Raw genomic sequence first — 13,386 nt, 5'->3', positions numbered from 1 at the left:
GCATATGTGCTTGACGAGGGGCCAGTGAACCTCAGTGCTGTTCACTGATGAAACACGCTGAGCCGAAATGATGGCCGGCGGTTATGTATCAACCACTGTTGTCCCCAGACAGGCCTTTGGTGGCGGTGTTACGGTGTGGGCCTGATTTCAGATAAGATTTATATTCCAGACTTTGGCAGGCCCACACAGAGCGAGTCAAACCACATTGTGGTTACCCATCAACCCTCACAAGTCAGCCTGGGTAAGTCATATACACATTCCCATCTTCATCATCATCTTCATCATCATCATCATCATCATTGCTTGATGCCTTTCTTCTTCTGTGCCTTCTGTGCAGTGGATTACACTTGGCCCAGGGGGGATTAGAAGGCCCAAATCAAAAGAAAACATAAAAAAATAAATAAAACTAAAGCTAAGATAATCTGCTGTAATCCCAGTCTCTAGTAGTCCTGAGACAGTTTTTCTTAATTTTATTGAATACCACTTGTTCACCACATTGTGCACAACAGTTCTAAAATAGTAATTATTAACAATAAAACATGTATTCATTATTGGACAGAGTTTGCTCATAAATAAGGTTCTAATACCAAATACTCTTAAACCTCATTTTAAACATCTCCTCTGAGTTCTAACACCTGCTGTAAGGTGTCAGCATTTTGCTGGTAATGAGGCAAGTCAGACTATGACTCACTGTTAATTGCCCTTTAGGCAATTATAGCATCATCTAAAAGAAATGAGCTAGTAACCAGGTGGGGAACTAACAGTTACATTTCTCAACTCAAACACTAGTTCCAAGTGAAATGCTCTTCATATGTGTGAAAGGTACAGCAGAGCATTTAAAACTACAGCCTTGTGTCCCACTTCTGTTGAAGGGTGGAGATTATACTGTAATAATAAAACAAATCTCTATAAGAACTTACATAGACACACATTTCATTTTCACAATGCCACTGCCCTTTAAATCATATTTGTAATTTTCTAGAAGATTCTTATTATTAATAACTGCCCACCATCCTATTTGGGGCTTATTGCTCAGAGTAAAAGAGGATGAGAAGACTCCAGCTGTGGATGGTGCCACAAGTGTCAGGTTTACAACAGGATCAAAAATACTGCATCTTTAATTTAGGCTTTAAAAAAATCAGAGGAATACCAGATCAGAATAGAGTAGCACATTAAAAAGTGTAAGTCACTGACCAATCATATGCCACTAAAGATATGTTAAACTCTCTGAATTAACAAAGTGCTGTCAGTATAATTCCATACCAATATTAACAAAGTACAAGTACATGCCTGCAAGTACAAAACTGGCACACGCTCATTATTTTGGGTTTTTGGTCCCAGACTAATGGCCCTTCTTCTTAAAATGCTCCGGACATAGCAGTAATTATTAACAAAAAACAATTGTAGTTAACATACAACAAACAGTTTATATAACAAACATCTATATAAATATTACAGTGGATTGTCCCCAGCAGAGATGGGCATTCCAGGTTAAAATAGAAAGTAAAAGTCCTCACCAAGATTTTGCTCAGGCTTCTTGGATTGTATTGATTCCACTCATTTTTCCTGGCTGGCACTAATTAGAAAAATCCAGCAAGCTTGAGTAAAATTCTGGGAAGGAGATTTACTTGCTGAACCTGGAACGCCACCTCTGGTCCCCAGACCTCAAGGTCCCTGGCAGATAACTGGGTACCAGTGATAAAATGATCACAAAATCAGTGTCACCTGTTTCTGCAAACCTTAGTACTGGTGTTAGGACAGTTTGGTCTTTAAAAAAGGCATGCTCATTTGCAATTTAAGTGCCATTATCATTTTTTTTAGACAATGAACAGTAAATAAGTACAGTAAATCTACCATAAATAAATATTTAAAAAGCAGAGGTGTGTGAACGTTATAGTGTGAGTTATGTGCACACGAGATGTCTCTTGCCATGTTGGGTCACGACCCAGTGCCGGGCTCGTGTTTGCTCAGCTCAGTCTGGAGGTGCACCCTGAGTTTGTGAAATGGGGGTCTCAACTTGGGGTTCTTCAGCCAGCAAGCCTTCATTAGGACGTAGACGTCAGGTGGACAGTCCTCCGGAGCCTCCATGCGGTACCCCTGCTCCACAGACTCCTTCACCTCCTTCAGACTCTGGAGTGAAGACATCATAAACAACCACAATCAGTTACACATTTTCATTGGAACTCCTGCAGGAACTTCCCATAACTTCTTTCACCAAGCTTAAAGAACTGAGCATTTTCCAAACTATGCCTGATTTTAATTGCTTTTTTAAATTGCTTTATTTATTTTTTATTGCTATAATGTAAAGCAATTACAGTACAGAATTAGAGCAATTATAGGATGCTATTAATTGACATTATAAACAATTGCTGTGATAAAACCTTTGCAAGAGCCTCAAAAGATACTTCACTAACATGAAGATTAAGGCTCTGAGCTAGGAGAGGTTTCTGTTTAACAGGAACTGTGGTCTTTGAAAATCACTCAGTTCAACACCTCTGTATCAGCCCACAGCTACTGCTGTAGCAATAAGCTGAGGTGGAGGTTGTGAGGACATACTCACCAAATATGCCTCACCATATGCACCAATAAGAACTCAATACCAGGACTGCTGGTCTTGTGAAGGTCAGGGTTGACATTTTCACAGGACACAGGGATTGGAAAAACTCAACCAGCTCACCATTTTAGGGTAAGGCTGCTTGCCATAGGAGAAGGTCTCCCACAGAAGCACACCATAACTCCAAACATCTGATCGGGTGGAGAATTTCTAAAAAGTGACCAAACAATATTTAGTTAATATTTTACCCTAAAACACAGATGCTGCTATCTTTACTTTTAACAAAACCTCAATAACAACCATGAACTGTACTTCTTGGTGATTTCTGTGTGCACTGCACTAGTTCAGGGCAGTAGCCCCCCCCCTTATTACTACTGTAAGAAACATAAAAAGCTTCAGACTGGAAAGCACACATGGTTCTTACCTTGTTGGTCAAGGCCTCTGGTGCAGTCCACTTTATGGGCAACTTTGTGTTGTCAGTGGTCTCAGAGTTATTTTTGGTCAGGCCAAAATCACTGATCTTGGCAACATTGCCCTCAGATATGAGGATGTTGCGGGCAGCCAGATCTCGGTGAACAAATCTTTTGGACTCCAGATACTCCATCCCATGACACACCTCACTAGGAAGCCCAGCAGCACATACAGAGTTGCACGCTTGCAAATTTTTTCTTCACTACAAACTCAGCACATTACTAAGTTTGACATTTTTGTGAGATTGAGCGAATATTTAGGTGTGTTCATTTTTATACAATTCAGCATCTTTAAGAATAAGTACTAAAAACACCACTAGCCAGCAGACACTAAGTAAGAAAAAGTGTGTTTTTCTTTCTGGAATTAGATCTGAATATGTGTGTAAAGAAACAGTAAATATTAGTAGAAGCCTACAGTGCATAGTGTAGTAGGTGAGCAGTAGTGATGGCCAAACGTCCCCGTGAACGTAGGAAATTCACCAGATTACCCTGCAAGACAACAGATGCCAATACTATTACTATATTTACACAAACTAACAGATCAATGATCTATTCTTTAAAAGATACAAGTGCTTGTAAAACTTTTGCCATTTTGCACATTAATTTACATAAAACAAAATGATCTACAGTTCATATTTTAATTCCATTTGACAAGAACTGATGATTTTACAACTATGTAAACAGACATACAAACAGACATGCCGAGGACCGAATCAATCATACCTTAGCCATAAATTCTGTGATGATGTACAAACCATTGTGTAGAATCACTCCTAGTAACTGCACAAGGTTCGTATGCTGGAGTTTTCTGCAAAACAACCAAACCAGAAGCAATATCAGTGAAATTTGATAATATTGACATTTCACGAAGTGGCTCAGATTTATACGACGGCAGAGACACTCACGTCATGACGGAAGTCTCCTCCAGAAAAGCTTGGGCAGTAACATCGGACTTGATGTTCTTCACAGCCACTTTCTTGCCCATGTAATCTCCTTCATACACATCTAAAGAGCACAAGCACGGTCATGAACTTTCCCCAGGTCAAGGACCAATGGCCTCACGTTGACCTTAAAAGAACACTTTCAGGGTTGTGGTGTAACGGGAGATTCGCATCATGGATGTGAAGCCGATAAAGCATCACGCTGAAGTTTTAAGGCATTTTTTAAGACAAAAGGTGATCCAACCCATTACTAGCAAGGTGAACCTAATACAGTTGCTGGTGACTGTATTAAGTAAGAGGTGAATTAATGTTAGATTGCAATAAGGAATATGGGACATTATTTTAGTTTGCTGCAAAAAACAATAAAACAAAAAAAAAAACAATTTCTAAGCTGTGGTTGGTGGATAGTCCTGTCAGTCAACTGTGGAGACTCAAATGTCATGCTCTCCTTTGATACCCATGGCAATGACAAGAGGCAAAACAACTATCAAAACAACTATCAACGACTTCACAAAGAATGATTTCTGCCCTGAGCATAGACTAAAGCTCAGTCCCAAATGGCACCTTAAGCCCCGTGGTCCCCCTCAGAGTACACCATTTGGTGAGGTCAACATGCAGATCTTCATTGTTCTAGTCCCCAGGAGTGCTCAGATCAAAAATGTGCCCTCCGACTGCTAACGTGAGAACTGGGTACATGCTACAGCTGCGCTCACGTGTGCCATTTTGGACTAGGCTTAACTGGCATGTACCTCACCAAGCCAGGAAGCCATCAGTCCATGCAACACTGCATTGACATGCCTAGAACCTCCAGGGCTTGCACTCAGAACGTGTAAATTGAACAAATCCTGCCATCTAGTGGAAATACAGAGGGAAAAAAAAACTATGCAGTCGATTTGTGAACAAACCTCCAAACTCTCCCATTCCAATACTTTCTCCTAGAGTTAGGTTGGCAAGATCCAGCAGCCAGCCCACTGAGAGAGAGAGAGAGAGAGAGAATAAAATACAAATAATAAACACTACTGGTTATAATAATATCCTTTCTGGAGTGGGGCATTTACTCTTGTACAGTTGCAGCTCTGCTGACTTGATCCCCTCTTTCTTTTTGGGCTTCTGCAAAGTGGTGGCGATGGGTCCTTTGTTCTTAGAGTAGAACTGAAACAACAATTTTACAATTACAGTTATACAGTGATCTCCATCTGAATTAGCAATCTCACTGTTCACTATGTTATTGGTTTTTTTGTCTACAAATATCATATTAAACTTTAAGGACCTATCATGTGTTTCTTTTTTTTTTTTTTTTACGAAACTCAGTCTAGGGGGGTTGAAGGGAGCCTACCTGATGACCCCTACCTGATGACCCCTACCTGACGACCCCTGTGAAGAGCTTGTGATGTTAAGGTTTCTAGTATCAAGTGAGCAGGCTGGACCCTATGTGAAACCCTAATGGCCTGGCACAAATACTCAATATCATGTGTATGACTACCACTTAATAGCAAATCCTTTCCATGTCATGATTAAAAATCTATTATGCATGGTTATGCACTAGTCTTCTATAGTCCCTTAAAAAATATTTTTCAAACTCATCATGTGAACTGCATGTTGTTGAAGCCTCACTCAGGTCTGTTTTCTTTTCTAACTACCTGCCATAGTCGACATGCAGGAAAAAACACAAAAAAAAATCATTTTTCGGTTGGTCAATAGATGTTCAAGTATGTTTATGTATCCTTTGTATTTTAGGACAACATATTCTAAATTCAGCTGCCATGGCCTTCGTGTATCTTCACACAATTAGGCCACAGGAAGTGAGTCACATGTGAACTGTTTTACCAAGATACAGACCACTGTGTTGCCAAAACCACACAGAAACCATCATGGGATTATAAATACATTTCTTGTGCAGCATCTAACCTCCACAATGTCGATGAGGTTATAAAAATACTTCTTGTTGTCTATGGTAAGCTTGGAGTCTCTGTAGATGATGTGGTAATGAATGACTTCTTGCTTGAAGGTGACACACAGCACATAATCACCAGGATGACGAATAGATTCGCGCACAAGGAACAGACCGTCCTCCGCTGGCTTCAGTCTGCTAACCGCCTCAGGACCAGATATCTTACCGTGGAACCATCTGAAAGTTCATAAAGAACATACAACTTTTTTTTTTTTTTTTATAAAATACCTTGGTAAAAATGTTTTTTTGCTTCTAGAGTGTCTGTGTCACACAGTCAAAAGCTGCTTTACTGTTTTTATTTTTAATTATTCATATATTGTCATAATTAAGTTTTCATTTTATGCTATCCATGATTTTTTACAGCTTACTTTTCCAAGTAGAGATTCTCAGTGTGAATCTTTCATAATTTATTGTTCAAGATGTACCTTAATGGAAACATCTCCCTGTAGATGTTTACTACACACATTAAGCCTTAAAGAGCAGGTCTCAGTTAAGCACTTCTCTTATATTTAACAGAGAAGGGCCTACCATGCGTTAACCGCATAATAAGACACTGAGCAGTTTGGTAATCACCTAGATCACACATGTAACTGAACACATACACATGCATAGAGTTGGTCTGCTCTGTGTGCTTTGTTTGTCTACACTTGGAACATCCTGTGATTGGCCATGGTAGGTTTTTGAGTTTAATTACTTTCACCTTAGATTCTGTTAAGTTCTAAGTTTCTTGTCCTAACCTTGTTGCTTGTTAGCTGTTGTTGGCTGTAACTACACGCTGCAGGTATAGTTTTGCCCTGGTCTGAGGTGTGAATTCGGGGGCGGACACAGCACTTACTAAAACAGATACATTTGGACAACTCTAGTTTAAAATTTGCTTTTCTGCTTTTATTCTAGTTTCCTCCAAAGACATTGAGTCTGTCTAACCCAGCTAAGTATAATCTTTTCCTGCCTTCTCTTTTCCCTACTGGTATCCATAAAGCTTATTTTTATTCCATAATGTGTGTGGAAATTCCTGTGTATGTATCATCTCAGCCCCTGTATCCCTCCGCTCACTACACGTCCTGGCTCTGACCCACACCCGGATCACTCCAGAGAACGCTGAAACTCCTGCTGCTCCGTCCTCTGCCTTCTCATTCACCACGGCACCTTGGCAGGGGTGGTGGCCCAGGTCTACTGGTATCTCCAGAGTGGCGTTTCACCCAGCTTTCCTCTCTCAGCTCTTTCAATCTCTTCTTTTGAGTTTCATGCTATCACTGTATCCTACCCCACTAAACTCCAGCATGATGCATTGCCCTCCAGGTTGCCTTGAGAATTTCATTGACGAGCATGATACCCTCAGTCAATTCACTATTGATGCAAACCTACTCATTCTCCTCTGATTTCAACCTTCTGTCCCACAAACTACATTCTTCCTGCATTCTTCTATTGCTACAGCAATTTGACCTCTTCATCAGCCTGGCAACGTTCTGGACCTGGTCTTTACATGGACCACCATTACATTGGACATCACAGTCTCCCTCCCTTCACCCATCAGACCATCACCTTCTAAAATCTTCTCACTCCCTGCCATTCCCACTTACACTTCCTTCATATGTACTTCTTACTTCCATTCAAATCTATGCTCTATCCCTCCCTCAACCTTTCCTCACCAGAACACTCTCTTCTCTCCCCCTGAACACAGCTACCAATACTTTCTTCTCCACGCTCTCTTCGTCAATCAGTCTTCTGTGTCCTCTCTCCCCCAGGCTTACGGGATCTGTCTCATTCACACCCTGGCTAACGGATTAGCTACACAACCAGAGGAGAGAACTAAGAACTGCAGAGAGGCGGTGGAAGAAAAGTCACCTCAGATTCAGACCTCAGCTCATATCAATGTCTCCTTACAAAGTTCTCATTAAAAGAAACATCGGCAAAGTTGGCCTACTATAGAGAAAAATTCAAGTTATCCACATCCAACCCACACAATCTATTTTGATATTTTTTCTCTCCTTAACCTCCCCCCCTCCATCTTCTTACTCCTGAGGATGTTGTCACCTTCTTTGAGGAGAAGACTGCAGCAGTCTTCATCCTTTTCCTCTATTCAAAGTCTTCCTACCAGTATCTCTAACCCAACACCCAACGTCCAGGCTTCCTTCTCTCCTCAGACAAGATACATCAACTCCGGACTTCCAGCAATCCAACGACATGCTCACTGGATCCAGTTCCTTCCACTCTGTTCCAGAACATTTGAAGAGATGTTGATCCATTTATTTTGCCAATCATCGACAAATCTTTACTTTCGAGATATGTACCTACCATGTTCAAAACAGCAAGGGTGGTAGCAATCTTGAAGAAGGCAACACACCTCTGACATAAACAACTCTAGTCCGGTATCACTCCTCTCTTTTCTATCAAAAACTCTGGAATGAGCAGTCTATTATCAATTATTTCTTTTCCTCACACACTCCGAATCTCAAATATGGCTCTACATGAAACTGCGTGCCTAAAGTTTCAGGGAACAGAAACCTCAAAACCATTTTCTGTTCTGGCTCCAAGATTGTGCAACGATCTTCCACGAGCTGCTTGGACTGCAGAGTCTCTTGCTGTCTTCAAATGTAGACTGAAGATGACCACTAATTCTGCAGATAGCACTTGTTCTTTAAATTGTATGTTTATCTATCTACGGTTATTTGCGCTTCTAGGTATCAGTTTTAATCCCTTCTGTTTAAGTTTGAGCCTATGTTTATTTCGAATACCAGGGAATGGCATTGAATAATAGTAGTAGTAGTAGTCTGGCTAGGATGAATTCTGTGAACAGATGCAAAGCACTTTGCAAGTCGCTCTGGAAAAGCACGTCTGCTAAATGCAGAATTACAGAACAGACAACTGGCAGGACTGCAGGACCATAAAGGCAGAGGTGGGACCAAGTCAGTGTTTTGCAAGTCTCAAGTAAGTCCAAGTCTTTATCCTCAAGTCCCGAGTCAAGTCTCAAGCAAAGACAGTCAACTCAAGTCAAGTCTCGAGTCAAGACAGGCAACCGTCAAGTCAAGTCCCAAGTCTGAAACTTGGAATTTCAAGTCCTTTCGAGTCTTTTTTTTTTTTTTTTTTACAGGCACCAACGCTTTACGAATGCTACGCTGATGCGTTTCTTTACTCGTTTTGTTGGTGTCCGCCAGCCAAAAGATGACAGATCATTTACATTTTATCTTCTCTTAATTACATAAATGTACTTAAACAAGAATGTTTTGTTACATCATTTTACACGAAAATAGCAAGCTTCATCGTAAGCAAGATGCTGTCATTACGAATGGTTATTCTAAACATTTGGATAAAATGTTTAAATATAGACTAATAAAAGATTAGGGTTATTTTTTCATTGTTTTCTGTTATTGTGGGGTCACGGTGTAGGCTACTATTGTTACCTGGAGATTCAGTGGGGTCACATATTCTGATGGCTGCCGTCAGAATTGGTGACCCCAGTTAAAAAGGCTCACCTGTACATCCCATTCATGATTTCTTTGTTGGCTGCAATGGTGAGGGGATGGTAGATCTTGTTTAAGTACATTTATGTAATTAAGAGACGATAAATGTAAATATAAACATCTGTCATATTTTGGCTCGTGGACACCAACAAAACGAGTAAAGAAAGTGCATCAGCGTAGTTTACGTAGCATTCGTAAAGCGTTTGTGCCTCTGAACAGAAACTGTGAAATAGCGCCCCCTGTGGTCACAAAACTCGACGGTCACAGAATCTGGTGTAACGCCGGTCTGCGTCAGAAGGACGGAAATGAAATTAATGGGGCGCACTTTATAAATATTAATATGCGTTTTAAAATTTAGATTTGGGGTAAAAAAATCAATTCACCAATTCAAGTCCCAAGTTATTGGTGTAAAAGTCCAAGTCAAGTCTAAGTCTCTGAATATTTTTTCAAGTCAAGTCAAAAGTCTTAATATTAATAACTCGAGTCTGACTCGAGTCCAAGTCATGTGACTCGAGTCCCCACCTCTGCATAAAGGTATATAGGAAAGCACACACCACAACATGTTAAATGCATAAACCTCGCTATGTATACTGTGTATGCACAAATCAATGCACAGCTCCTTCCTATCCAGTGAAAAATTCCAGTGATTGCCTTACATATGGAGGTTGCTATGGCATCAGGTGTCCAGCCCGTTAGACGTCACTTACGGCATGAGGCTGAGGTTTGGGTCTATGTGCAGGGCCTCCCGCTCGCGTACACTGGAAGCTGAGATCAGCCCCTCTTCACCAGTCCTGTTGTGTCTGGCCCTGTAGACGGCTTTGCCCTGTTAAAGAGCACAGTGTGCACGTTACTGGCATCACTGAATAACCGCTAATGTGGACATTTACCAACCTGCAACGTTCAGTCCTGAAGAGTGACCTACACTCACTGTAATCCAATAAGGTACTGAAGCACATAATAATAATATTATTTAGGTTATGTTCTGTTTATAAGATAGCTATCCTTAGAACACTTTACACGGACAGAGCATAGAAAACCAACAAGAGGTATTCAGCATTTTTCAGGTGATGAAATGTAACCTGGAAACTGAATAGGGTTCGAATGCAAGTAATGAATCAAAGACGACACAAACAAGCCTTCCTGATAACCTGAGCTAGCGCTAAAACCAAAGACCATTTACTCGAAGACAGTGACAAGAACTACAACTGGAGAGTCTATAAGAGACAAAGCTTCTCGGCTAGGTGTAGAGTCATGACTGCACTGATTTAATGCGCAGAACCTAAAGAAACCCTTACATTTCTTATCCAATGGAAACAATAACGGGCACAGTTAAGAAAAGTCATGGCAGAGTCAAGCTGGCAAGAACAACACATTGAAATGATATCTGAATCTATACAAATATGCTGTCATAATGTGGAGTGGTATTTTAGACTGTAAAAGAAGGTATATTTATAGGAACTTAGTGCACCTGTCCAAAATAAACAGAAATAAAAGATGATATTACCATTCCCAACTCTAAAATTGTAAGGATGTCTCCTTTAAGATAGGCTACTTCATCAGTTTTGGACTTGGTGTGGTCAATTTTGGCAATACACTGCGTACCAGGGGGCCACTTGTTCTGTAAGAATGGAGGGGATGGAGGCAAAACAAATTAAACACTATAAATAACTGGTTATAGTTGTACCTTTTCTATTGTTGGATCATTCTACAAAAACGTCCACTTTTGACAGGTGAAAATTTTTCCTACATAAATTTCTTTTTCTAAGATTTAAAATTATACGACATTATTACTGTACTAATAGGCTATAAGAACATACATAAGGTACACCTAAATGGCTTTTTGCCTTTTTTGTACATTTATTTTTACAAAATAGCTGCCACAGGGAATCAAACCACATGTTGACAGTCATAAACTACTCACTGAATTATGTATAAATTTATCCATTTTCATTATTCTATGTTCATTTTTTAAAGATTAAAGTAGGGCATACCAGTGACTTGCACTGAAGCTTCGAAGGAAATATTAGGGTAGATGATAAAATTTATAAAAAATGAAAAAATGACATTGAACTTACAATGTCTGTTTTCATTAATCTTCAGAGAGGAAACAAAATTACTTCCTGTGATGTCATCAGCATGGCTTTGTATATTCAAATAATAGTCTTTTTTGTCATACGGTAACACCAGTGACATGAATATAGGGGACGTACACATTTATTATGTATTTTATTATATTTATTTGCAATATAGTATTTTTAAATATTTTGTGTGACATATTGGACCTTTATGGACACAACTGCAGTTGTGTTAATAAAGTATATGTTTTCCATTCAAAAATAAAAGCCCTTAGTTTCTCAGCATGACAGCGAGGACAGGCATTTTTGGGCATACTTGGAAGAACACTAAAATGGTTGAAAAGAAAAACTGACTCATGAGTGGTTCAAAAAGGTGTAATTGTTCAAATATCATGTTGTTTTGTCTTAAAATGTAAATAAATTCCTAAATTTGAGGGGTTTTAAAATGCAACTGCACTGTTAAGTCTAGGGACAGAAAAGTGGACATTTCTGTAGAATGACCCTGTTAGCATTTTCCTTACACAATACAAGACACCACGTAATTAGTGAGAAAAAAACAAAAAAAGGCTTGAGAGTTTACCGCAGCCATCCTCAGAGAAGAGCCCCAAAGACTGAAACCGTGAACTTCCTGTCACTAGAAGTACGCGCAAACACATAAAAATTACAATGTCAAATACATTTTCGATTCTTGTCGAAAATCATGATTACAACGTATTACAGGATTTTATCGACATGTTGGCTAAACAGAAAACAAAATGCACTAATAGCTCATTTGTAGATGCATCTCTCCATAATCTTCGAATATCGCCCCCCGAGACATAAAAACGGACAACAGTTCTTCGAAAGCTACACTGTAAAAGCTCGTAATGATTTAACACCTACTGTACACATACGAACAATGTATAATGTAACACTGGTGGTTTTGTTGTACAATATATCCTGGAGGTGCGATATAGTCATAAAATAAACTTCTAAACCTTATGGACAGGTAAAACTACAGCACCAATGTAGCACTAAAAGCAGTTCTCTACATTTCTCCAAGTTCACCGATTTCTTTTAGGAGTAAATACGACAGCCAAGCATAAAAATATAAGTACATATATTATGACTTACCGCAGATAAAGGTGGAACGGTTATAGGAAGCGTTCAAAACATCTAATACAGACTACCGACGCGTCTTGCCACCTGTCAGTCTGACTCGTCACTCACGATGCGTTACTTGTTTTCCCACAGCGCCACGAGACATTAACGTAACTAAAAGTGACATTTACGTCACTAAAAACGTAACAGCAACGTAAAATGTTTTGGTATCCAGTAGTTTTAATATGTAGTTTAGGCAATACTACAAAAAACGAAACAAACAAAAAAGAACCATGTCAAAAACTGACGATTGTAACACTCCGCAATTAAAGAACAAGTAGGCCTATTCAAAAAATATATATATAATAAACACGAGTAGGATGCTAGCTAAACAAAATGAAAACCATTACCATATCTTATTACAGAATACAATGAATGGTATTGCATGTTCTAAAGTGTTTTAATATGGATAATTATATTATTAACATTATTTATACTAATAAAGACTAAGTATTGCATGATATCACAGTATGAGAACTGAAATATTCGCCTTTCTCCACACACTTCAAGTACTTTCATTTGCCCATCTAACCCGTCTTAATTCAGGCACAAGGAAGAACTAAAAAGATAAAATCCATTACAACGTGTTTCTTAACATGTTTGTAAAAGACATTCATTTTGACCACTGATGTTAAGAACGAGTTTCACAAGTATGACTTAACTCCCACCCCCATAGTAATAATTTAAGATACTTATGTGCAAAAAAAAAAAAAAAAAAAAAGAGCACCACCACAGAAATAAACGCTCATTCATTTAAACCAGGTATTAAATAATGAATTTAATTTTTTGGGGTA

At 39.2% G+C, this 13,386-nt stretch overlaps 1 protein-coding gene across 1 annotated transcript; it reads right to left on the bottom strand.

Moving 5' to 3' along the window:
* Positions 1-423: 423 nt before the first annotated feature.
* matk (megakaryocyte-associated tyrosine kinase) lies at positions 424-12,732 on the bottom strand. Its single transcript, XM_077024060.1, has 13 exons — positions 12,566-12,732; positions 12,033-12,086; positions 10,882-10,995; positions 10,085-10,200; positions 5,874-6,093; positions 5,024-5,117; positions 4,871-4,936; positions 3,930-4,029; positions 3,748-3,832; positions 3,440-3,513; positions 2,979-3,174; positions 2,678-2,764; positions 424-2,130 (listed from the first exon to the last, which is right to left on the bottom strand). Exons 2-13 carry the CDS (start codon positions 12,039-12,041, stop codon positions 1,939-1,941), a joined length of 1,353 nt encoding a protein of 450 aa, XP_076880175.1. The 5' UTR covers positions 12,042-12,086; positions 12,566-12,732; the 3' UTR covers positions 424-1,938.
* Between the last annotated feature and the right edge of the window lie 654 nt (positions 12,733-13,386).

This window comes from Brachyhypopomus gauderio, chromosome 12 (assembly GCF_052324685.1).
Source record: "Brachyhypopomus gauderio isolate BG-103 chromosome 12, BGAUD_0.2, whole genome shotgun sequence".
Taxonomy (NCBI): Eukaryota; Metazoa; Chordata; class Actinopteri; order Gymnotiformes; family Hypopomidae; genus Brachyhypopomus; species Brachyhypopomus gauderio.
This window is presented reverse-complemented; position numbering and strand designations above follow the sequence as displayed.

Bases quoted from the DNA above. Each gene is read 5' to 3' on its own strand.
- matk (XM_077024060.1), bottom strand. The intron at 3,514-3,747 runs GTATGATTGATT...GTTGTCTTGCAG, and splicing joins TCACAGAATTTATGGCTAAG to GGTAATCTGGTGAATTTCCT. The intron at 2,765-2,978 runs GTAAGAACCATG...GTCACTTTTTAG, and splicing joins CAGAGGCCTTGACCAACAAG to AAATTCTCCACCCGATCAGA.